The sequence below is a fragment of the Primulina huaijiensis genome, chromosome 18 (genome assembly GCF_012295235.1).
Source record: "Primulina huaijiensis isolate GDHJ02 chromosome 18, ASM1229523v2, whole genome shotgun sequence".
NCBI lineage: Eukaryota > Viridiplantae > Streptophyta > Magnoliopsida > Lamiales > Gesneriaceae > Primulina > Primulina huaijiensis.
Window position 1 is genome coordinate 19747865 of NC_133323.1, and position 27169 is coordinate 19775033.

Sequence of the window (27169 nt, forward strand, 5' to 3'; positions counted from 1 at the left end):
GTTGGTATAATTGTTAAGCTACTTGTTTACATATTTGAATTAGTATTTTAATATTTGTATGATATTTATAGGTCGAATTTTAGAAAGAAGGTGACATGTGCTGGAATTTCATAATGAAAATGTGTTGATGATATATATAGTTTTTGGTTAACTGATTTATATATATTGTTTTTTGTTTGTTCAATTTAGCAATTTTTGTTCAAGAGATCATTGTCGATAATAGATATATGAACAAAAGTGTGAAAGTATACCATAGTTGACGCTCCCACACTTGCTTCAAAGATGCGATGGAAGAACTGAAACCAATGTTTGGGCAACAACATAGGATTATGATAAATGATACACCTTTTGGTAATTGGATTGACATGCCCGAACTTGTTATCAGCAATCGCAAAATTTATTTCATATTAATAGATTTGATATTAATTCGTGCTCTTTGATTGTTGGAGATGATATTAAAAGATTCCTTTCAGTCCAAGTGATTTTTCTGTTATTCTTGTTTTGCATCATATCGGCCAACCAGTAGACTTAGATCTTAAAATGGAATCCCTATTGTAAAAGTGAACAAAAAATGAAGGAACCATTATTCAAGAAAACACAAAACACGACTTATGCTATATAACCAACACACCCCCTCAAGCTTGGTATAGGTCACAAACACCAAGCTTGGACAACAAAAAACTATGTTGCTCTTTGCTCAATCCCTTGGTGAATATATCCGTCAGTTGTTGAGAAGTAGAAATGTGCTCCGTCTTGACCAAGCCCGCCTTGATCACCATGCCAGGGTTGAGGATCCTGGTCGGACGGAAGAAACCTGGCCGGGCTGGAGGACCCTGGCCGGGCAGGAGCACCCTGTCCAGGGGAAAGGACACTGGCCATATTTTATCTATGCTCAACTCTTATGAGCAAATTAGAATTTAACTCGTTTAAGTTTTTCTTTCCGCCCGAGTCCAAGAATGACCCAAGCCCTCTTTCAAGGTATCATCACTCCATCTTTAAATAGTCGGACTAGAGTCATACTCGTTGTCCCGATTAGTCATGCTTGGACTCCACTAGAAACATAATTAATTCCTGCTTAGATAAAAGTGTCGGGGCCTCACACATCCCGTAGTTAAGATAATGTGTTGGGCCCTCATGTCTCCCGGGTTTAAAATAAAGTGCGGGGCCTCATGTCTCCCGGGCTTAAGATAAGGTGTCGGGGCCTCATGTCTCCCGGATTTAAGATAAAGGCCCGGGACCTCATGTCTCCCGGATTTAAGATAAAGTGTCGGGGCCTCATGTCTCCCGGGCTTAAGATAAGGTTCCGGGGCCTCAAGGCTTCCGGCTTAAAATAAGGTACCGGGGCCTCATGCCTCGCGGGCTTGCAAGAAGGTGCCGAGGCCTCATGTCTTCCGAGCTTAAGATAAGGTGTCGGGGCCTCATGTCTCCTGGGCTTAAGATAAGGTACCGGGGCCTCAAGTCTTTCGGGCTTACAAGAAGTTGTCGGGGCCTCATGCCTCTCGGGATTACAAGAAGGTGTCGGGGCCTCATGCATCCTGGATTTAAGATAAGGTGCCGGGGCCTCTAGGGCTTAAAATAAAGTACCGATGCCTCATGTCTCCCGGGCTTAGAAGAAGGTGCCGGGGCCTCATGCCTCCCGGGTTTACAAGAAGGTGCCGAGGCCTCATGCATCCCGGATTTAAGATAAGGTGCCGATGCCTCATGTCTCCCAAGCTTAAAATAAGGTGCCAGGGCCTCATGTCTCCCGGGCTTACAAGAAGGTGTCGGGGCCTCTTGCCTCGCGGGCTTACAAGAAGATGCCGGGGCCTCATGTCTCCCAAGCTTAAGATAAGGTATTGGGGTCTCATGTCTTCCGGGCTTAAGATAAGGTGTCGGGCCCTCATGAATTCCGAGCTTAAAATAAGGTGCCGGGGCCTCATGTCTCCCGGGCTTAAGATAAGGTGTCGGGGCCTCATGTATCCCGGATTTAAGATAAGGTGTTGGGACCTCATGTCTCCCAGGCTTAAAATAAAGTGTCGGGGCCTCATGTCTCCCGGGCTTACAAGAAGGTGTCGGGGCCTCATGTCTCCCGGGCTTATAAGAAGGTGTCGGGCCTCATGCATCCCAGATTTAAGATAACGTGCCGGGACCTCATGTTTCTCGAGCTTAAGATAAAGTGTCGGGGCCTCATTTCTCCCGGACTTAAGATAATGTGCCGGGGTATCATATCTCCCGGGCTTAAGATAAGGTATCAGGGTCTCATATCTCCCGGTATTAAGATAAGGTGTCGGGACCTCGTGTCTCCCAAGCTTACAAGAAAGTGTCATGGCTTCATGTCTCCCGGGCTTAAGATAAGGTGTCGGGGCCTCCTGTCTCTTGGGCTTAAGATTTGGTGTCAAGGCCTCATGTCTCCCGGGCTTACAAGAAAGTGCCGGGGCCTCATGCCTCCCGGACTTAAGATAAGGGGCCGGGGCCTCATGTTTCACGGGCTTAAGGTAAGGTGCCGGGACCTCATGTCTCCTGGGCTTACAAGAAGGTGCATGGGCCTCATGCCTCCAGGGCTTACAAAAAGGTTCCGGGGCCTCATGTCTCTCGAGCTTAAAATAAGATGGCGGAGCCTCATGTCTCCCAGGCTTAAGATAAGGTGTCGGGACCTCATGTCTCCCGAGCTTTCAAAAAGGTGCCGGAGTCTCATGCCTACCGGACTTAAATGAGAGGCCGAGGCCTCATGTCTCCCGGGCTTAAGATAAGGTGCCGGGGCCTCATGTCTCCCGGGCTTGCAAGAAGGTGTCGGGGCCTCATGCCTCCCGGACTTAAATAAAAGGCCAGGGTCTCATGTCTCCCGTGCTTAAGATAAGGTGCCGGGACCTCATGTCTCCCGGACTTAAAATAAGGTGCCGGGGCTTAACGTCTCTCGGGCTTTAGATAAGGTGTCGGGGTCTCATGCCTCCCGGACTTTTAACTTTTCTGCTTCTCCAACTATATTATTTTTATTAAAAATCAAATCACTAACCTGGAAATACTGAATTCGAATTCATTTACGGTAGAGTGAAACTTCTTAGTTGAGCCAAATTAAGTGACTAATATAGTTGTATGCTACTAATTGCATAGCAAATGCTCTTCCACACCAACCCGAAATAGCTGCCGAACTTCGAGCGCATATGAAAATCCACAGATAAATTCTGAGTGCCGAGCTGGTCGGGCTTATTTTTGAATGAAAACCATATATACGTCTATAGATCTGATTTCCCACAGACGACGTCAATGATGATGCCCGAGTAGATTGGGTAAGCTTGGTGGGCAATCTACCGAGCAGAGAAGAGTAATTTCCCTGTAAAGATTTTGACATGATGGGATGAGTATGACCTGGCCTGATGGGATGACCCCGGGCGCTCTGGCCTGGTCTCACGGGTGGTCTGTCGTGGTCTGCTCGGGTGATCTGTCCTGGTCTCTCGGGTGGTCTGTCCTGGCTACCCGGGTGATTTGTCCTGGTCTGCCCGAGTGCTCTGGCCTGGTTTGCCCGAGTGCTCTGGCCTAGTCTTCTCGGGTGATCTGTCCTGCTCTGCCCGGGTGCTTTGTCCTGGTCTGACCGGGTGATATGTCCTGGTCTACCCCGGATGAGACAATCTGCACACACTCAACAAGATAATGTCAGTGGAGCGTCGAAGGAGTTTCCGACGTATCCACTCCGATGCTCAAGTCAGTACAAGATTCACCAAATAGAGAGAGAATTTATTGAACGCAGTAGATTGCCATGTTTCTCAAATGAGCAAACCTAGGTATTTATAGGGGAGAAGATGACCTCGATTGCAGTGCATGTACATTGTTCCTGATTAGACATATGCCCATGCCCTATCTTCTGACGACTGCATGCAACGTCATCTGTCAGTAGGCATGGCGACTCATACTGTTCTGGTCTTGTCATGGGCACTGATTGTCATGCTAATGATGTATGGTGACTCATATTGTCTGGGTCTTGTCATGGGCACTGATTGTCATGCTAATGATTGCATGGTGACCCATACTGTCCGGGTGATCTGAACCCTGGTCGAGCGAGAGGACTCTGTCTGGGGGAGAGGACCCTGGCTGGACTGAGGATCTTGGTCGGACGGAAGAACCCTGGCCGGGCTGGAGCACCTTGTCCAGGAGAGAGGACCCTGGCCGTATTTTACCCATGCTTAACTCTTGGGAGCAAATTGGAATTTGACTCGTTTAATTTTTCTCTTTCAGTCCGAGTCCAAGAATGACCCAAGCCTTTCCAGGGTATCAATAGGTGTATGGATTTAAAAGTTATGACTCCCGCCCAAAATTCCCAAATTGTATGCTAGCCTGGATTAGAGGTTTTACAATTTTTTTAGCCTTTATGTTTAGTTTTTAAGTTTTAAAGATATTCATAAGCAGAAGATGTGAATAATTTAGTGTTAGTATGCCTTGGTTGATAGTGTACAGGAGTTTAGCTCACTGAGATTTTGGAATTGTTTAATTGATTTTGTTTCTACGTTTATTTTGATTGTATTGTTCAATAATTAGGAATTATATATACGCTAGTCGTTAATATGTTTTATGTTATACCAGTTTACTAATTACATTGTTCTACAAGGAAAGAACAAATTCTTGACCCCTAAAGTTCAAGTGTCATTGCATGAGCGAGTCCCACCAACGCCAGATGCAGGTGTTCGGCCAAAACCCTACCCATATTGTAGGCGGGTACTCTGAAGAATTTGAACCACGTTCCTCGAACACATGAAGGACAACCACTGCTTCAGTCGCATCGCTGCCACAGTTGTGTACGATGAATACATATAATATCACCACCATATTTACATGAATTCAACTCAGTGAGCTACCTTGACTGAATTTGTTAAGTATTTGGGACGAACTGGGAAATGTATGGTTGAAAAAACCCTAAGGGTTGGTTCATCACTTACATTGATCGAGATTCCGAGACACTTCTCAAGGAAAGGATGAAGAATAAGAGGGCAAGGGCAGATCTTGCTGGTGAGAAGAAGCAGAAGAGGGAGATACAGAGGCAAATAGAGCGGGCTGAGCAGATGATGGAAACAGCGGATTCTGCTGCTGCAGATGGAAGAATGAAGAGGGAAACAAATCAAGAATGTTGGAGAAAAATGAGGAAGAGTCCGATAAAAAGATAACCTGAGTTTGGGGTCATCAGCCAAGAATGCACATGAGAAGAAAGATAGTTTAAAATTGTTGTTTGATGAGGTTGAGTTCGAGAGTAAGACTGGAAAAAGCAAGAAGCAGAAAGATGACAATAAATCGGTGAAGAATGAGTCAGCGTTGGATGAACTGATTATGAAGAATAAAAGGCAAAAGAATGGAGCAATAGGTAGGATCATTGGTTGTTTGAGGAGATGGCCGCGAAGGTGATGAGCAAGGAATTGGCGGATAAAGGACATTACAAGCAGAAAAGGGTTATAAGGAAGGTGATTGATAAATTTGTTGGGGAGATCGAAATGCTTGAGAATAAGCATTTATGGAGGGTCGATCAGGAGGAGATGCAGACGGTCATTCCACAGATAGGAGGCCTTGTTAAGATAGTGAATGGGGTGTGTCGGGCGAGAATGCGAGGTTGCTAGCAATTGATACTGAAAGGTTTTGTGGCAAGGTGCGGTTTGAGAAGGGTCTTTATGATGGAAGGTTCTCGAGGCTGTTGAGTATGAAGAGTACTTGGATCAAGAGAGAGATTTACTTTTGTGTTCTCTAAGTGGCATTTGTTTATGTTGTTTCTTCTGTCTACTGTATTAGCAAATAGAACCTTTTATCAGTTAATATATTTTTAAATACTTTTTGACATCCACTTCTTGTTTTCTTCATATGTTCTATCAATTAATATGCTTGACAATAGCTAGCTTCGGTTTCTATGATTCGAATAAACATCAATTTTCGAGTCTCGCTGTTATCTGCTACGTTTAAGTAAATATCAGGTATATCAGATAACTTTTTCAGTCATAAGCTAAGGCGATGATTTTGTTTTCCCTTGATATAGATGTAGATGTTTACATTTGATTTTAATCTCTCTCTAATATGCTCTTTCATCCAACTTCTCACCTCTCGAAAGTGTAGGCCAATCTCCCTCTGCCCGGCCACCTAGACCTCTTGGATCCTCCTAACCTTGGTAGTCAATCTGAGAAAGATGTTCAAGGGATCGTCATCTCGAACTCGCCCGAAAAGTTTTGTAGAATATGAGTTTACTTCTTGAGCTTTACAAGAATGTCTCGTGTATGTTCGTTTCAGAAACAGAGATATATGGGGGGAAAAATCCTCATGCTTAGATGGGTAAATATTTTGGTAGTTGGCCAACTAAGAATATCGGCAGTCAAGGTATTAAGAATTGCATGGCATTTGTTTCAATTCAATTCAAAAGCTTAATTTAGGGATAATTTAGTTAAATCACACAAGAATTATAATTTATTGTTGAGTTTAGTTCCAATGTGGTCGTAACAATACTGAAGAAATTGTTTTGTGATATCGTTTCATAGATTTTTTGTGCGCATATATATATATATATAGGGTCTTGTTAACTTTCACACTTTGCAAAAATTGTGTGGCGCCACATCAGGTTATTATTATATTTTTTAAAATAATTGAAATTGAAAAAACAAAAAAAATTCATATTTTTGTTGGAGTCGGTATTCTCATTCTATTCTTCGATGCTGTTAAACTAATCTGCGAAACGAAAAAAGTCAAATCCCATGTTCACCAAAAAAGAGAGGAACTGGAGAAATTTCAGAGGAAACAAGTCCTAGAATAGATATAAACACGCCTAGCCCACTTCCACCTCGGTCGTGCTTTGTCGCGCCGACCGACCACAACGCTCCGATGACATTTTCACCTATAAAAATATTAAAATATTCACGTTAAAGCAAATACTGTCATCTTTTATTATGATAAAAAAAATTAATAGATTTATATATTAAAGCACATATATTACGTGTACATGATATATTAATAATATAATCAAAATAGTCTTTTTTTTAATAAATATAAAATGGATTAATTTCAAATTTAAATTTAGTGTCACCCCACCTAAAGTGCGTGTGTCATTTGTGTGACTACCAAAAGTGAGCCGAAAGGCGTGAGGGTGGGGAGAATGGCGCACACGTTTTCGATTCCACTCAAAAATTCAATTTCAAATCAAATAAAAAAGGTAGGAACAACGCACAAAAAATTTGTATCATATGCATTTTTGTTACCGGAAACAAGCCACCTCAGCTTCGTGCCACTGCTCCAGCAGGCCATATTTCTCCACCATCTCTTCGCCTTCCACCGAAATTCATCTGGGTTTCTCATCTTCTGCTCCGTTGATCTGTTTTCTTGGGTTTTTTTTCTTCTTGTTTGTGGGTACTTTTCACGATTTCTGATCTGGGTGGTGAAGGAAAATGGAGGAGAGTGTTTTGTGTCAGTGGGCTGTGATTCGATCGCTGTTGGCTATTCTTCAATGGTGGAGTTTCAATGTCGCCGTCATTATCACCAACAAATGGATCTTTCAGGTGAGCTTCTTTTTTTTTTCTTCCCTTTGTTTGTAGCTAAGATTCTCGAGTGAAACAGCGTAATTTTCATGTTATTACTTCTTTTAAGTTTTGTATGCAGCTTAATTTGGTGGGATTTTGTTTCTGTTTTAGTTTGACGTTTTGTGCAAATTGGCTTCTTCTTTTTTTTGTTATTGATCTTTGTGTTTTTACCTTTTTTTTTTTGGAAATTTGGATTGTGTTACTATCTAGATTGAATTGTGTTTATTTATCATTTGGTTATGTTCCAGAGTTTGTGGGAATTCTAATCTTGAGATTGTTTATGTGAATCGTCAGTTTGCTTTGATTGAAGCAACTTTTGGTCTCTATGTTTATGTTGTTGTTGTTGTGTGTGTGTGTGTGTGTGTGTGTGTGTGTGTGTGTGTGTATTTAACTTTCATAATTTACTCTGTATTTTTTTGTTCTGCCCTTTTGTTTCTATCAGTTCTGACTATCTGTACATTTATATATATTTTTATTTTATTTGACCTGAAGATGCTCCATTTAATGAGTGTTTTAGATGATTGCGTTTCATGAAGGGGGGAATACATAGAAAGTATTTTTGAACTCGTCTGTATCGAGTTATATGATTTTAGCTGCTAAACTGGGGCGAATCTCATATTCTTTTTGTGTGTGTTGGGGGGGGAGGGACTTTTTGTTAGATATTAAATAAATTTATTTAAACTCGCCCTGTGGAAGTATGCATTTGCTTGTGACAACCTGTGGTTTTGATGTGAATTTATGGGTGGGGACTTAATAAGGAATGATCCTATTTCAGTCCTTGAGTGATGGAGGTGGCTAGCTGTGATGAAATTTTGCAAAATTTCATTTTCATGATCAATTCGCGAAGTGGTTATATTCTTTTAAATTAGTCCTACCAATACATTATAAATATGATACAATTTTGTGATATAATATCTTGGGTTGTGATCATTCTATTAAATGTTTGGGAATCGATCTTTGCTACCATAATTGTGATGGCTGACTAAATGTCCGTTTTTTTTTTCCTTTACAGAATTTGGACTTTAAATTTCCGTTAACGGTATCATGCATTCACTTTATATCTTCAGCAATTGGTGCATACCTGGTAATTAAAGTGCTAAAACTTAAGCCGCTCATTTTGGTCGAACCTGAAGATCGATGGAGGAGGATTTTTCCCATGTCGTTTATATTTTGTATCAACATAGTTCTAGGAAACGTGAGCCTGCGGTATATTCCTGTTTCTTTCATGCAAACGATCAAATCTTTCACCCCTGCGACAACAGGTGAAAAATTTATTTCGAAGTATCAATATTAGATAATTACTGTCTGGGAAAGCCATTGTTAATAATGATTCCATTCATCAGAACTTTCATTTTGTGGCTTCATTCATCAATCGACTCTTTTGTTTTGATAAATTTTATGGATCTTATGTTAATAAATGACTTTTATTTTTGTGTCAACGGAAAATGCCACGTGGAGTTCTAATGCTTCCAAACAGTTGTCTTGCAGTGGCTGATCTGGAACAAGTATTTTGAATGGAGAATTTGGGCTTCTTTGATTCCTATCGTTGGAGGGATTTTAGTCACATCTGTAACAGAGCTGAGTTTTAATATGCTCGGGTTCTGTGCTGCATTGTTTGGCTGCATCGCTACCTCTACAAAAACGATTCTTGCTGAGTCTCTGTTGCATGGATACAAATTTGACAGGTATTGGTTTCTTGCCCTCTTGTTTTCCCCCTTCATTTCGCCGAAACCACAAGCAATGTGAGAAGGAAGTTAACAACTATGGCGATGAGAGTAACTGTTAACTCTTTTTACGTCCATTTCTATTCACGATCCTAAAATGAGTACGAATTCCTTTTTCTTGTTTATTTTACGATAGTCTTTTATTTAAAGAATGAGAGTTGATATTTGCATTCCATTTTGTGTTATCTACACTCCACTTTGTGTGTAAAATATCAGTCAAATTTGTTCACAAGTGTAGTCCAAATAACAAAAAATAGGGTATAAATATAAACCCCCTTAAAGAATAGTAAATTATTAAGAAATTATTTTTTCTGACTTGCAGCATAAACACAGTGTACTACATGGCGCCATTTGCAACTATGATCTTGGCTGTACCAGCCTTGCTACTGGAAGGTTTGGGGGTTCTAGAATGGATTCATACATGTCCCTCGCTTTTCTCATCTCTCATTATTATTTTCGGGTCGGGGATTCTAGCTTTTTGCCTGAACTTTTCGATCTTTTATGTAATTCACTCCACAACTGCTGTGACATTCAATGTTGCGGGGAACTTAAAGGTGAGTCTTTGATTCTGGGTACATCGTAATTATCTTCTTGTACGTTATCTTAAATGTCGTGAAGAAATAATGTTTGTGTGTTGAAGTACCACGTGGGATTCAGTACTTGTAAACGTAATAAAAAATGTTGTATTTTAATGTTTATTTCTGTTACCTACCACTTATTTAGTAGCCATGATTAACCATGCAAAGTAAGGTTTTTATCTGAACAATGATGCCAAAATTGGTTTATTTTCATCATATACCACGCTGGGAACAATAATTGCGTTTGGTGGTCTGTGTGGCTGTTTTTAATTCATGGTGATGGAAATTCTGTGCAATGGATACTTCGTCGTTTAAACATATAAGTTTCAGGTTAGCATTTACTATAACTTCTGATAAATCGACAAGTCTATCGGTGGTAGATAGCACATACTATTCATACTTCAACGTAGAACCAGGCTTTGCAGTTGCTGGTATCATTTTGGCGTGATCACGCTTCTATTCTAGTTGCCGCCTTCGTCAATGATATTGAAATCTTGTTTCTTGTTTCATTTTAAGGTTGCGGTTGCTGTCACATGTTCGTGGCTGATCTTCCGAAACCCAATCTCAGTGATGAACGCCATTGGATGTGCTATAACTCTAGCAGGATGTACCTTCTATGGATATGTTAGGCAAAAGCTTTCACTCCAAGCACCCGTAACCCCTCGTACCCCTCGAACACCTCGGACTCCGCGAGGGAAAACGGAATTGATTCCTTTAGTTAGCGAGAAATTAGACGATAAGGTTTGAGTCGAGTATCAGTTCTGTGCTGGCCTGGTCTGAGAAAGGTAACAGATGGAGGTAGAAAGTAAATACTCTTTTTTCACCGAAGTAGGATCAACAAGAGGACTATATATTTTGCTTGATTATATATATACTCAGTCTTCTTTTTTAACTCAATGATTTCACATATTTATTTTTGTATGAAAAGATGGATGTAATTCCTCATAAATTTTAATAGCATTTCTTGTTTTGGGGAATGAATGCTCATTTTTCGAAAGCATTTCATACTTGTCCACTCCTGCAATTTTGTGCCTTTTATAAGATTTTTAAATATATATATAGTGTTGATATGTTGTACGTCTGTTTGCACACTTATGTGAAAATCGATAAGGTGTCACTCACATATTGGATGTGCAATTTTTCTATGTTCCGTCATATCCAATAGATGAGTGACAATATTGGTGACACATAAATGTGTAAGATATGCATTAAATTTTAATATAAAAAATATATTTTTAAACCACATAAAATATAATTTTAAGTAAAATTATTTTATATAAAACATAATTATATGTTATTTGAGTTTTTACTTAGTCATATTTTATTTCTTATAAATGCGGTCATTATATGAAAAGGTATTTGGGAAAATAATGATATATTTTAGAAAGAAAAAATAATTTTTTCCTCTAAAATAAAAAGTAATATTATTAGAATAGTTAGGTGTCACATGAGAGAAAAAGTTATTAGGATAGAAATTAATATATATATCGGGAAAAATGTGGGACCCCAAAATTATCTTGTTTAAGTGTTGATAATTATATTGTACTTGCCGTTGTAATATTGTAATATATTTTGCAATTAATGTTATTTGAGATGATGATTTTTATTAATTACATTGTGAATAGTTATGATAGTCGTAACATGCGAGTAAAATGGAAATAATTAATAATTAATCATTAATCAAGAGCACATAATAATCACGATAAATTTAATAGATAATAATTAATTGTGAATTTAATAAATCTTAAAATGACCCTCACACCAAAACTGTAATGCTCGAAAATCAGTCCACGTAGACTGCATGCATGAAAATTATTAAATTGCTAAAATATTTTAATTAAATAATTTTGGATGCGTAAATGATATATTTTGAATGACTAAATGATTAATTGTATAATTTTGTTTGGTTCATAATTTAAAGATTTTCATACGAATATTGGTGGTTGACCGGGGACGGAGAACTGGAGACGAAAAAATGATAGAAAAGGGTAGAAATCATCGTCCGTTCGTCACCGACGTTCCACCGCTTCGGTATTCGTATTTCTAGCGTTTTAAACGTAAATGCATGTTTTCAAACTTTTCTTTATGCACCATTCAATCCATAATATTGCATGTATTTGATTTTGTGTGAAAAGTTCACAAGGATGATGATTTTAAGTTTTATTGATATACATCTCATGTTTTCAATAAGATATCTTTGACATTTTTGAGAATTGTTGAAGGAGAGATGCAAACCAATAGATCCAAGGGTAGACCTAAATGTTTAGAGTATGTTTTGAAGGGTAAGAATCATAAGATATGCTGGTTAGGGCTGCAGTGACCGTGACTCCAAAAGTTGCACTTGTTGCCTTGTGTGGGGTGCGTGTGCTTCCTAGTGCTAAGGAGATGGTCTAAGGGCTGGACCAGGGGCTTGAGACGTGTCTTAGGGTCCTGGTGAGGGTCTGGTATGAGCCAAGGGTCGAGCCAAAGGTTGTGACAGCCGCTGGTATGCGAGGGAGCCGCTACGCGCATGAAGGCGCGCGAGGAGAGCTGCTGATGCGAGAGGTTTAGGGCGTAGGGCGTCGGGTCTGAGTTCGAAAGGGGCCGATCATGGTCTTAGTTAGGGTCTAAGGAAGAGGTCTAGGGCCTAGTTCGTGGTCGTTTCGAGCCGTGGTCCGTTTGGGATCGTAATTTGCCCGAACGTGTCAAAAGAGAGACGAAATGGGCCTAGGTTAAATCTTTTCTTCAAGTTTCGGTTTTGGCTTGGGATTGGGAAGTTCCAACAGATTAAATTGGGTCTTAGGATGTTAATAAATGTGTGGTCTCAGGTTGGTTCGAGTCGGAAGGATAGTTTGGTCATTTGTTTGCCCGAAAACACGAAAACGGGGGTAAACGAGTCATTAGATTAGCGAATCGAGTCGTTTTTGAAACGTAAGTCCTATGATGAAATTTCCAGCAAGTTTCTGGGTATTTTGGGTGTTTTTAAAGTTTTGGAATCGAGTCTCTTTTGTTAGAACAAAGTCCGGGGTCATCCGGGTAGGTATAGAGATGAAACATGGGCGGTCGGTTTGAGGAAAAGTCGAGGGCGGTTTGCAACTTCCTAAAATAATTTTATATCATGTTAAATGTTATTTTTAGAATTTTTAAAATATATGCATGATATATGCTATTTTCAAAAGTTTTAATATATTTGTATGTTTATGCTATTTTTAGCAGTCTCGACGTATACGAGTGATATAAGTTATTTTTGGAAGTTTTAAAGAATATGAAAAGTTATCTATGTTTTTATGAAATGATAAAGTAAAGGAAAATATTTTTGAGAAATGTGAATTGATCGTGAAGTAAAAGTAGTAAGGGATCCGTTGAAAATGAGAACGATGACCTTGCAATAAAAAATGAATGAACCGTCGAAACTGGAATGATAGTCTTTCGCTAGCACATTCAAAACCATTTTTCAGGTTTAATATGTATGGCTTGCAGGAGATGAAGATGGAATATTAATGACCGAAATTTCAAATTTTTTTAATCATATTTACATGTAAATTGACATCTAACCAAGAGAAACGACGGGCTTTCCAACACCAAACAAATAAATATAATAACTAATAATTTGACATTTTCAAAATTTAACGAAGAAATTAATATTTTAAAAAAAAAAAAATAGGAGTAGATTGGTAAAAAAATAAAGAAAATAATACTAAATATATGAACTGGATTACATTATTGAGACAGATGAAAAAAAATTCAAACCTAAATACATAGGACAAAGGAAGTAGCAACTAAGTCCATTTATTATGAAAAATAACATTTATTCACCTTATTAATATTATATTTCATATTTATTGTGAATTTTAACACTTTTTTATTAACTGAAATACAGACATTTCGATTGGTGGTAAATTTTTCTCATATATTTTTACAAATAGTTAACAGATGAGACTGATATTCCTTACAATATTCGATGTTCCAAATCAATAATCTGCACGATATATAAGTTATGAGTTTTGAACTTTGGATAATTTGATTGTTTAAGTGGTCCGGACGGATATATAAGTATTGTAAATGTTAAATATTATATTCATATTATAATAAAATATTTTTAAAAAAACTTAAAATGTAAGTCAGGGAATTGTATTGAATGCAATTCCTTTGTGAGCATCGAGCAGAGAAAGCCAACATAGAGAGAAAATACGCATTTCAAATCCCTTTTTGACTTTTCGAGTTATTGGTGTTGGAAATTTAATTTCGGTTGTTTGACAAACTAAGTGTTTAATTTATAGGACTAAACTGATCAAGAAGTTTGAAGTAACTGAACTACATAAATCAACTAACAGTTGCCTAACTGAAGATTAATGCGCAGTTTATCGAAGGAAACTGAAACCAACTGAACTGAACTTACGAAGTCAACTGACTGATCAGTTGGCTTGCTGTTACCCTGCTGAATTTATCGCTCTTACTCAAAAATAAAAAGCTCACACTTATCAGATATATTTGTAGCATTTGAGGCTACCTTTCGAGCTTATAAGCACAAACTGTTTTGTTGTTTATTTGATCTTTAACTAGGTCAGTTGTCCTAAGTTCAGTCGAAGAACTGTGAGATATTTCGTAAACTAAGAGTTTCAGTTTTGGCAGTGTTAAGTCCAAACTAAAGTGGGTCTGTACAAGTTTTGTATCGATCAAAATCTTTTAGTGCATATCCTATTCTTGTGATAGAAGGGGTGACGTAGGATCATTTGAAGTCTCCGAACATCCATAAATATTTGTGTGTTCTTATTTCAGTTATTTATTCTATCTTTCAGTCAGTTTATTTCCGCAACTGTTATCAGTTAAACTGATTGTCATTGACTGGCGAGATTCCTAGTTTCATTTTGTCACAAAACTGACACTTCAATCGAAGAGACTATAAAATCGTGAGTGTTTATTCAACCTCTCTTCTAAACACATCTCAACCAATCAACCGATCCTAACAATTGGTTTGTTCAATTGATGAATGACTTATGTTTTGGGATCATTGACACGAGATATTTGATTTGATGTAAAATTTCATATTTCTGGTGATGGTTGAAATCCGTTAATTTCTGAGATAAATATGATAAATTGTTAAATCATATCGAAATTGAAGATTTTTGGATAATGTATGATTTTAACAAAGAATAGAAGATTTTGTTTGAGTTATTTGGAATTATTCTCAATTTCTTATACCGATGAATTTTGATAGTTAAATTGAAACCGAGACGTCGTTTTTCAGTTGTTGTTAAATCAGATCATATATTCATTGTCTATAATTTATAGGCTATCTTTTGATATGAAGTTTTTGTTGTTCAACAGATGTTTTTTGATATAGCCAATTATTTTAAGTTAATATTTTGGAGTGTATTTGATGTTATTATTATGAACTAAACACACGGGGATATTAATTGTTGAACGATGAAGAATTATAATCAAGTTTATATTTTTGTTAAATTAATTGTTGTTGGACTATTTTATGTTGTATCTTGAGGTATTATGATTGTGTTAATATGATTACAATGATCTGATAATTATTGTTTAATTATATAAATACATCACAAGCCTTGAGTTCAAAGAAATATCCAGATTTTATATATATACTCGATTGTCAGGTACATGTTAAAGTACGAGCACATGTTATTATTGTTTATTATTTATGAATATCATTGTGTAGAACAATAGTAAATCACTTAGAATAGGTGATTGAATATTAATAAATGTGCTGTCATTTATTATTGTAATGTGTTGGCTGTCGGTGATTGAGCTGCGATTTGCTATTTTTATTGTCATAGTGTCAGGGGAGAGTCGTATTATTGATGTTGTTGTCACGATAGTTGGGGAGCGACATATTGTTGATTTTATTGTCACAGTAATAGGGGAGCCACATATTATTGATTATATTTGTCACAGTAGTAGATGAACGAAATATTAGTAATGTTGTTTTTGCAGTAGCAGGGAAGCGATATTTGTTGATATTGTTGATTGGGTTATCATTAATTTTTCGGATACAAAGGAGGAATGTTTGGATAGTACGAATAAGTCAAGAAGTTTTTCTGTTATGATTTCAGTTATATATTATTGTTATGATCGGGGATGTATTTAGAGGGAGAGAGATAAATGAACACCTTAAAATTTTCTCTAAAACATTTACAAATAATGTGACCGATCTTAATAGGGTTAGCTATACAAGACCTAATTTTCTCGCCACTTAAAAACAGTCGGGCTACAAATAGTGTGAAAAATATTCCGAAGGTTCTTATGAAGCTTTTATAATCTAATATAACAAGGAAACAAGATAAACAAGTCCAGTAAATGAAATGACACAATATATACATGGAAGTTCGGAAAAAATATCCTTCTACTTCTCCCCTTCGTCCACTTACGAAGAAATTCACTAGAAGACTTAGTCTCACAACCAATACAAAACAAAGATACAGAAAGATTAAATTTTCATATTCAAACTATCAAGCAACTCCTCAAACAATATTGAAAAAAAGAGTTGAGTAGTTGACAGAAACCATAGATGATCCTTGATGATCTAATAGATGTTCTTGAAGTGAAAGTTGTTGCAGTAGTGGATATGATTATGAATAGTTATCAGAAATCTTTCGGAGACTGCAAGCTTGAAAAAATGCTTCAAATGTGTATCAATTTCTTGTAAAGCTCTTCTTGACATCCTCTAATTTTAGTTCTCTTTAAATTGACTCATTCAACGTTTTATTTTATCTCATTAAAGAAAAAGCACGACTGTCGCTGTCCTTTTCCACCACATCCTGATCTACCACCTCTCTTATGTTAATTTTTCTTTTTCTTCTCCCCTTCAGCCGTTCTTATTCTAGCTTCATTTGACCTCTTCGTGCCTTCACTAATTTTTTTTTTGGCACCAACCCTTTGAAAATGATCCAGCATTTCTTGTAGTTGGGAGCCAAGGGTAGCCTGGATATTATCAATGCAAGCCCCAAGTCTTTGTTCAGTTTGGGTTAATTGTCCATACAATGTGAATATTTAATTGTTGGTTCTCTTCTTTGTAGACTTGAATTCATTCATGCAGGATTTGATGTCTATTTTGAGTTCAGACACATTCCGCATCACAATTTGGCGAAGATCAGAAACTCCGACACCTGAGGCTGTCAAACAAGCATCAAAGTCGACCATGAGACTGCAGACCTTCTCAAGATGGGAAAAGACCTCTGCAAAGTGTGGATCAGACTCAATATGATCATTGGTGTGTGAAGGTCCATCTTCATCATCATTTGGATCCAATAAATCGTCTTCATTATAGTTGTTCATCTCTACAATTTCCATATCAGCGGCTCTAGTGGAGCCCTCATGATTAGGAATAACGGGAGAGGCATCTATTTGAATATCAAACTCTATCAGCAGAGAAGAAATACCAGAATAGTCTTCTTGTTAAGTGATCATATGAGGATATGAGGACTTCGGAGCATCTTCTTCAAAGATTGTCTCAGGAGATCGAATCTTGGGCTCTGTGTCTTGAGCAGTGTCCTTGCGATTTGGATAGTCACCAAATAGTTCGAAGTCCGTCATATACTTCATCACATCATCCACTGATGTCGGAGAAACTTCAAGTAGTGGTGTATCAAAATCAGTAGCAGAGGAGGAACGACTTGTTTCAGGGTTATTTGAGACGAGAGAAGAGAAAAGTACCTCTAGATGGGATTGCACACGGGTTAGATTAGTTTTAGCTATCGCATCAGGGTCAGTTCTAGAAGAAAGCTCTTCGACCATGAGTTGATCAACATCAATTTTAGTGGATTTATCCACCAAGTCAGCAGTCGATGGTCCACCATTGTCATACGAACAATTAAAACTAGTAAAATTTTGGCAACTATTTGACCTCTTTTCTTGTCTCTTCTTTTCCTGCATCTTCTTCCTCCACGCCCATCTCATTGGACATGGAAAGAGCCTCGCTGGTATAAACTTTAGAGGTTTCGGCTAGATGTTGCTTGGGCATCTCCAACTCCCTCCTCTTATTCTGAATATTGGGTGCGATGGTTAGGGTATCAAACTCTAATTGGGAGATTATTGTAGAATCATTTGGAGCAGTGCGACTTTGATTATCAAAATTCATTTGCTTATGAGAGATGATCAATTGCATAAGACTTTCTCTCATCTGGAATTCAATAAAGGACTGCCTTCCAAGAGCTACCTCTATATTATTGGTTTAAGCCCAGTCCAGCATGTGTCCTTCAAGAGTGGCCACCTACTAAAGTGAATCCTCTACAAAGATGGTCCTGAAGTAGACAGAGGTGCGGTATTGATGCCACATGTCATATTGTTTCATCTTTCAAGCCACAACCTTCATCACTTGAGACATTTTCATAATGACATCCATCTAGATTGTTGTTGGAAGCAATGTTTGCGGCTTCATCTTTTCCTTTCCTTTGTCCTTGGGGTCCACTGATGGGACAACATAGACGGTTGAAGGAGTAGAACCTTCAGATATGCGAATGCCAATCACCGTCGAGTGGGTTGGACTTCTAGGACTTTCTTCGGTTGGGAGAATTCATTCAGATTCTTCATGAGTTTGTTCTTATTTTTCTCCGGCTCTTTATTACCCTCTGAGTGCTTTGAGTCCTTAGCATCTGACCATATGAATTCGGTGGCCGGAGTCTTAACAAAGATGTGATTCTTGGTCCTTTGCATTCAATCACTTTTGACAGAACGTTTTTATTTCAAGTCATATGCCTTGAGCATCAACTGTCAAAGTACCGGGTTGACTCTTCAACTAATTTTTCTTTATGTACCTGTCAACAACACAAAAAATTTTGGTACCCACATCTAGTCGGGTCCAGACAGGATTAACCTTTTCGAGACCCACACTTGAATTATCCTTAGCGTACATGTGTGTGTGTGTCCAAAAACTCAAGCGGTAGAGTAAAATTTTGTGTTGTGCTATGTCGTTTTCTAGATTTACAAGATGTTGTTTAGGTCGTTTGTCTTTGCTATCTAGTATGTACCTATTTAACTTGCTAGATATTAAAGTGCTGTTTTGGTTTCTCCTTTGGAACACTTTGTCTAGGCTGAGACGACCTCTTCCTCAATAAGTTACCCTATCCAGTTCGATTTGATCATAGCTTTAGCTAGGTATTCCCAGACTTAGTCTCTCAAGGTTCAACATATCCCAGTCCTCTATGCTTAGTGATGGATCGGTTCTAATGCCTGCGAGGGTGCTACAAACACAATATTCTCAATGAGCTTCAATAGCTCATGTTTTAAGAATATAAACACTGATGAATTAAATCGAGTTTGATTTTAAACCAAGCAGAAAATACTCGATATAATCATTCGTTAAGAAAGCTGATTAGTTTAAAAGCCTTTTAGCTTGTACGAACTGAATAACTGAAATGAGGGGGATCGGTTCTTGCTTGTACCAGTTCAGTTAAGGTGAGAACTAAACTGATATCAGCTCGAACTGATCAAAACAGTATGAAAACAATAGTTAAACAGTTAATTATACAAGATATGTTTATGGATATTCGGATATTTCAACCGTTCCTACGTCACCCCTTCTACCACCTCGGGTGGGATCCACTAGAAGGCTTTGATTTATACAACGCTTTGTACAAACCCACTCAGCCTAGGACTTATTCTGCTGCCTCACTGAACTTCTAGCCTAGACTGAAGGCAAAACCTTCCAGCCAACACTTGTTTAACGTTTATGTGTTGAAGACTACATATACAAGCTTAATGTCTTTGTGCAAGACTCACTCAGCTTTTCAATACGCTCTATTCTTTGTGTATATGTGAGTGATGGTGTGTGCGTGTGTGAGAACTGATGAATACAACACGAAGGTGTTTTCACACCATGAGAAAATTGTGCTTCTAATCTAAGCTGATAACACGTTGAAGTGTTCCCTCAAATATGAGCCGATTGCTTCTTATAAGCTGATATGCATTATGCATGTACTTTCTTCTCCTCTCTTCTTTTTTCTTCGCACACCCTTTGTTGATGGTCTTGATCTTGTATTTATAGAGGATACGTGACTGTTCATCAAGACTCATCAAATATTTCTGTTGCAATTTGAATTCGTTCCTCGATATTTGTGTCGTCCTTTTTTACAGCTATTTTGGAGCGTCTCGACTTTAAGCTCTGCTGCAACGTTCATTATTGTCCTTTGACTGGACAATTGTTTTCCTTAATGCGCACACATGGATTCCACTTAGATAAGCTTGTCGTGTTCTGCTAACTGATCGGCTCCTAACTGATGCTATGAATTGGTCAGTTGAACTGGACTAGAGCTGGTTTGGTGAAATCAGTTGGCTCGTCATCTGAACTGATTTCACTATTTTAGTTGAACTGGTCAGCTGTGCTCTCCATCAGCAGGCCGGGCTTCTGAAGGTCTTTTGCTGAACTACCTATCATCTGGACAATCAATTGAACTGGTCTTTGATATATCAGTTGAACTGGTTCGGTTTGGGCAATCAGTTGGCACTTTCAGTTTATATCTCGATAGCTTCAGTTTTGGCACGGTAGCTTTCTGCGCACTTAGGTAAATTTGTTAGAAACAAAATAACAAGTTTGTTAACATCAAAATCAAGATTGCGAACATGAAATGTTCCAACACTTAGCCTCGTTCTCATAAAATACTTTCTGGTTTGCTTGGATTTTAGGCTTATCATGTTCATACATCGTACTGGACCAGACAAATTTTATCATATGAGGCTTTCCTTTGTTCAGATACGATTGAGTACCTGTTTCAGTAGGATTGCAATTGATCATTTTTATAACAAGATTTAGTAAATTTATATTGATATTTTCGCATAATTTGAACAAAATTCTTAACAAATAGAGACATGACCTCATTACTCAGTTGCTCAATAGACTTCTTGCTTTAAGTCTCTTCGACAGAGGAGCAGCAACAATCGCAACTAGGGCTTTTGTTGGTTTGGATGTAGATTGGTCTTCTTTAATTCAAATCACAAGTTCAAACTCATAAGCTTTGAGGTCAGCAAAAAAATCATGAAACTCTAGTTTGCTTAGTCCCTTGGATTCTTTCATGGACACTGTATTTACATCTCATTCTCTAGGCAGTGTTTCCATTACCTTCAAGGCAAGTTCACAGTTAGAGTATGTTTAACCTAAAGAGACAAGTTCAGTAACAATACTACTGAAACGTCCATCAAACTCATTTAGGGTTTCTCCTGGTTTAATTTTTGCGTTGTCAAATTTTTAAATCGTAATGGTGAGATTGTTCTTTTTGTTTTGATTATTTTCCTCGCACAGTCGAGTCAGCTTCTTCCAGATCTCCTTGGTGGTTGTTCATGTATTTATCTTAATGAAGATGTTCTTGTACAGAATGCCTTTGGCCATATTGTCAAGATTGGCCTTCTTCTTATCCTCAGTGGTCCATTCTGATCTATGATTTTCCACCATCTGAGATCTTCCTTCTATGATAGAAATAGTTGTATCAGCTTTGGGGACCTTCATTGGACAGTCAGTGATGACAAACCACATGTCATCTTCCTATTCAGATAAACTTTCAATCATCATAATCTTCCAATGAGAGATTTTGAATTTTTTTTTGAAATAAGCCATTTGAGTATATATATCAGAAGTCGAGAAAAGCCAGCTCTAATACTACTTGTTAGGATCAGAGAAGTGTTTAGAGGGGAAGAATAAACACATTAAAACTTTTTCTTCAACACTGGAAAATAATTCAACCTGTCTTGATAGAGTTAACTATACAAGAACTAATTTTCTCAATACTTAAAAATGGTCAGACCACAAATAGTTTTGAAAACAGTCTGAGCGTTCTTATGAAGTTTTATACTCAAATATAGCAAGTCAACAAGAGAAATAAGTGAAGTAAACGAAATGACACAAGATAAATGGAAGTTCAAAAGCAATATTCTTCTACGTCTCCCTTTCTTACACTTAGAAAGGAATTGAGTAGATGACTTTGGTTTTACAATTTCTTGTAACAACCCACTTCAACCTTAGGACTTATCTACTACTTAAGTTGAAACTCCTAGTTAACTTTCACCAAAGGTTGAGAAAATAATTCTCACAACAAATAAACACAAATATACAGAAATAATGAATCCTTATATTCAAAGTTTGAAATTCATCAAACGATCTTGACATAAATGGTTGAGTAGTTGATAGAAGTCCTAGATGATCCTTGATGATATGATAGATGTTCTTGAATCTATGGATGTTGAGCACTAGTGTATATGAGTATGAAGATGCTCATAAATCTTTCAAAGAATGTAAGCATGAAAAATAGCTTCTAATGTGTATCAATTTCTTGTAAAGCTCTTCTTGGCATCCTCTATTCATATTGCTTTTTACATGGGCACATTTAACGTTCGACTGTAGCACATTAATGCAAAAACATTGTTGTCCCCACCCTTTCTTGATTCACAGTACACTTCAATAAATGATCAATTTAACGTTTTCCAAAAAGTAACTAGCTCTAAGCTACGTATTTTTTGAAAAACATTTTTATCTTCTGATATCTTTATTGTAGTGAATGAATTCTTCTGAATCTTCAATAGAATAGTAGATTACCTGTAATACACACAAAGAAAACTTAATCTAGTACAATAAGTTATTGTTTGTTATCACCAAAAGTAATAGATCTAACACTTATTAATATATTGTAATGTATTACGATGATGTTTGTTGTTTATGATCACTCTCCGGGAGATGTTTTCTGCTGGACTTGTTACAAGACTGGTGTTGGAACATGATAAAGGATAAAGACTAGGCGTGTCTTGTCAAACAAGCCCTACAGTTGATGGTAAATAGAGACAACATATTTTATTGTCGTATTCAAATTATGTGTTGTGTAAGGATTATAATTTCTCTGATATAATTATGTATATAGTGTGTTGATTGTATTATTTTGTCATTTATGTATTAGATTATTATGTAATTGAAAGAATTTTTTTATAGATGTTACATCACATATTGTATGATTACGTGAAAAAGATTTGGAATGCCAAAAAACATAATCATTCAGCACAATAATTTTGCCACACATGTGGCTTACAAGATTCATCGACACTGCAGCAAAGTCATTAATATTTAGATCTCATACCAACTTAAATTCTTACAATTCTTATTGTTGCGTCACCAACATGAATATGGAATCCAAAAGCCATCTTTCAATGAGATCCGTTATCAGATGATTATCATATTTGAAAAATCCATAACAAATAATTTCATAAAGACTAATATCATTTAAACGTGCAAAAAATGACGATGTATTATTTTATCTTCATGTTGGATCAACGCACCCTCAAAGTTTTATCCAAATTATTTGTCGAGATTGTACTTGAAATATGAGTTTTTTGTCAATATAAAACACTATTATCTATTGATCCAACGTTAAATTTCATCTTGTATTTAATATATAAAAATAAACTACTGAGAAATAAATAAATAAATATACTATAATTTGGATTTAATTCTTATAAATTTAGTAACTACGATTTTAAAAACAATAGTAAGTAATTACGGTAACAATAAAAATAAAGTAATAATAATAATAATTTTAATAATAACAAAAAAATTAATAATTCATTTTTCAAAATTTAATACATGTACAATTTAATTTTAAGAATCATAAAATAAATAATAAGGTATTCAAATTGATATTTCTTAACTTCACAAACTAAAATTAGATAGTAAATTTGAAAATAATACTAATAACTGCTCAAATGAATACTTACAATAATGTTATTAAATTTAAAATTATAATATTATTATTTACATAAATGATAAATACAAAACTAATATAAAAAAAATCTATTATGACTAAAACTCGTTAATTTAAAATCTTAATTAATAAAAAATAAATTAAAACAAAATCTAAAATAAATATCTATAACTACAAAATATAATTTTATACAAAAAATTTAGAACACTATAAAAATAAAACTATAACTAATATATTTATAAATGCAATTCTAAACACAATAATTCAAACACCATAATTTGAATAATTTTTCAATTTGATTAAAAAAAAAAACCCATGAAATGTGGGAAGTGAACTGGCAAGATTTATTGGAATCTCGTCGGATCCGCTGTTGACCTATGCCCATGGTACTTACTGTATGGGTTGGAATCTTCATTTTTAATCGAACCAAATCTTATTCCAAATAAAAATTTTGATTTATTATTTCGTTTTATAGAATATAGAAAATTCACATTTAACCATGCATACAACATATTATAGTCGAGCCAACCGATCTGATTGGATTGTAAATGAATCGAATCGAGTTAAATATTAGTAAAATTTAATGTTCAAATTTGAATCGAAATAAGTATATTTGATATCAAACTCGATTCGAAACTCGAATTGTTTTAATTTTTTAAACAAGTTTGGCTTGAAAGGAAGTTTAAGTTCGAATTCTGTTTGAAAAAAAGTTCGAACATATCGAGTTTGGCTCAAGTTGATAAATTCGAATGGTAACCAAATAAAGATTCGATAGGCTCGATAACACGCACTAACGTGGCCGCCTTCTATCCATAAGGTTATGTACATGTTCTTCTCCACCTCCAGCAAATATATATATATATANTATATATATAAACTAACACACACAAAAATCGAAGAAAATGGGTGATTGCAGAAACGAAGAAGACGAAGATGGCGGCGAGAGAATCTGCTGCTATTTTCACCCGAGGGAGATGGTGATCGGAGTCTGCTCCTTCTGCTTGCAGGAGAGGCTCACCGCCGTAGCCTCCGATCAGAAGAGATCGAAGCAACATTTTCACCACACTTTCTGCATTCTAAAGAAGGTTTTCGCGCTCACGAGATTCGTCAATCAGGTGGAGAATTTAAAGCAGCGGAAGAAATCCGACGACTCCGATGCATCTTCTTCTTCTCTCTGCAGCCAAGAAGGTGATTTCAGCTCCATTTTCTTCTTCATTTCGTTTGTTTTTTGAGGAAACGGAAACTGTGTTCTTTCATGGAGTACGATTCCCAGCTTTCTTCATTCTTTCATTTCCGTATAAATTCTTTCAATCACAACTTAATCAATTTATCAAACATATGACTGATGTATGGAATTGCTATCGTTTTACTTTACTTACATGAATGAATTTCGTATTTGGTACAATATATAGCCGAGTAAAAAATATGGTTATATTCGAACTATAATTTTAAACTCTAGAATTTTGTTAATATTTTAAATTTATCTATCCGAACTAATATATATTATTCCAAAATTATATAATTATTAAATATAAATTTTTTTTAAAAAAAAAAATTGGACCACCGAACATATAGCTCCGCCTGTGTATATTAAACTCTAGAATCTGTGAAATATTAATGATGGTTCGATTAGATTATGATAATCTTTTATTTTGTGATAATATGATATGGGAGTGACCTTATAGCAATGAATTCAATCACATTTACAAATGTGTGGGTTTTTCCTTTATGGCGATGCTCAGACTCTTTCATATCCATCAAGTTTGAAGCCAATGGTGTGGCCTCATGGGACAAAGATAAAATCCCCAAAATACCCCTCAATCTACAATGTGACAAATCTTGGGGTGATGGAAATGTGAACAAGGTCCAGAAGAAGACTGTGTCGGAGCACTTAAAGCCACGTGGAATGCTGAGGTGGCGAAGACGGGTTGGTCGGTTCTTCAATCTTTTTAGATGGAACAAGTCCAAGAAAGAAAATAGATGCAAGAGAAGAAAGGTACGAGGATCAAAAGCAAGATTGGGATGGATAAGATGCCTAAGAAAAAGGAGGACCAATGAGTAAAGGGGAAAAAGACATTTTACCCATCTCATTTAAAGTTTGAACTTCACTTGCATCATGTTAGTGGAAATTGAAAATGCTATGTATTGGCCAATTTTTTTTAATCGATATCAAAATTATTATTTTCCCAAATTTTCAATATTCAACAAATATTATTAAAATAGAGTTCACCTCTTATTTATTTAAATAGACAAGAATATTTATTTAAATAGACATCAAACAAAATATTAATATTTTTTCCACAAAGCAATCATATAAAAACATATTATAGTATTCAACCTCATAATAATCTAAAAATATCAAACTCAATATTCTAGAATAGTCATGAGTTGTTACACCAAAACATCAACAAAAGTCTTATGTATGACTTATTAGTTTGTGAACAACATTTTCTAATACTAATGAGTTCATGAGAAAATGCACTAATTTTCTTTTCTCCTCGTCCGGAAGTGATTTTAATAATCTAAAATACAGCACCAAGTGCTTTTTACAAGAGATGATCACACGATCATCTCGTTTAATCTGACAACTTTTTAAATTTGTCTCATATAATGTGATGTCCACAAGATGATCATGTGAGCATCTCGTGTAAAAAATGTACTAAACAAAATGTTGTATTTTCAACGCAGTAGATGATCAAAATCCCAATATATCCGTTCCAAGAACTGTATTCATCCTATATCACAACGATAATTTTTCACTCCTCATCTCAAGAAAATCCACTTTGTTTTTGAATATCTGTAACAACATTGTAATATTTCTTCTAAGCCCTTGATGCATTTTTGAATTTAGATGTCTCTATTTCATGATACATAGTTCCGAACACCCAAGAAATGGTCTCGGATTTCCTCAAAGAAGATGGAAAGAATCTCGACTTGGAGGATCGATTCACGGGAATTAATTTCTTCTCTGAGTTGCGAAGAATTTGGATTTGAAGAAACTGCATATGCTGTGGGAGATTGTGATCAATGATTCCAAAAGGGTCTCTGGAGCATAATACTTTCCTAGTAACTTATGGTTGTGGATCATTGATTGCAAAAAAATGAGGATTTTGGTTATTGTTATATTTATTTTATTGTGAATATTCAGCATTCACCACCATATTATATTTATGTATTTCTTTACAATGAGATGCCTTGTTGCTTATGCCTGTACTTTATATGGTATTTATGTTGTTGGAGAAGGCGAGAAGCAATGTCAATTGCTATGGAAGTTACCTCCTGTCGCATGCAAATGCCTTCAGCTTGCAGTGTCAAGTGGCATTTTGGCAGCTGCGGCTAGTAATTAAAGCAGCCTATATATCTTCAGAATCTATGTGAATGAAGAGTTACACTTTGATCCACAGAAGGCAATAGAGACTCATGAAAGGTTCAGTTTATTTTATCAGGAATAACAACAATGAAATGTAATATTCTTGTCGGCTGCGTATCACTAAGCTAACAGTTTATCACTGCACAAAAATAGGCTCACTGATTAAGTTTTAACATGCAATGAATTAAGTGTGTGTGATCAGCTAGGCTATCAAATCGAAAGTTAAGGCAAGGCAGGGTAATTGATAAGTAAATAACACAAGTTTGTTTCTAGATATTCGAAAACTTTAATACTCTTAAGTCGTCCATTC

The 27169-nt window shown here is 36.4% G+C and overlaps 2 protein-coding genes and 1 pseudogene across 4 annotated transcripts; all 3 read left to right on the top strand.

The window, feature by feature from the left end:
* The first annotated feature begins 3873 nt into the window (after positions 1–3873).
* LOC140963990 (KIN17-like protein) lies at positions 3874–5745 on the top strand (annotated as a pseudogene).
* A 1328-nt stretch (positions 5746–7073) lies between these two features.
* Positions 7074–10751, top strand: LOC140965206 (UDP-galactose transporter 1-like). 3 transcript variants are annotated; one of them, XM_073425326.1, is made up of 5 exons: positions 7074–7490; positions 8579–8773; positions 8989–9196; positions 9558–9789; positions 10330–10751. In XM_073425326.1, the coding sequence occupies exons 1-5, from the start codon at positions 7091–7093 to the stop codon at positions 10558–10560; spliced, it is 1266 nt and encodes a 421-aa protein (XP_073281427.1). In that variant the 5' UTR covers positions 7074–7090; the 3' UTR covers positions 10561–10751. The 3 variants fall into 3 exon arrangements, with proteins under 3 accessions (XP_073281427.1, XP_073281428.1, XP_073281429.1); XM_073425328.1 differs by having other exon boundaries at positions 7170–7490; positions 8524–8773; XM_073425327.1 differs by lacking the exon at positions 8579–8773.
* Positions 10752–24366: 13615 nt separating this feature from the next.
* LOC140964985 (uncharacterized) lies at positions 24367–25670 on the top strand. The gene is made up of 2 exons (XM_073425004.1): positions 24367–24677; positions 25232–25670. Exons 1-2 carry the CDS (start codon positions 24392–24394, stop codon positions 25549–25551), a joined length of 606 nt encoding a protein of 201 aa, XP_073281105.1. The 5' UTR covers positions 24367–24391; the 3' UTR covers positions 25552–25670.
* Positions 25671–27169: the final 1499 nt, after the last annotated feature.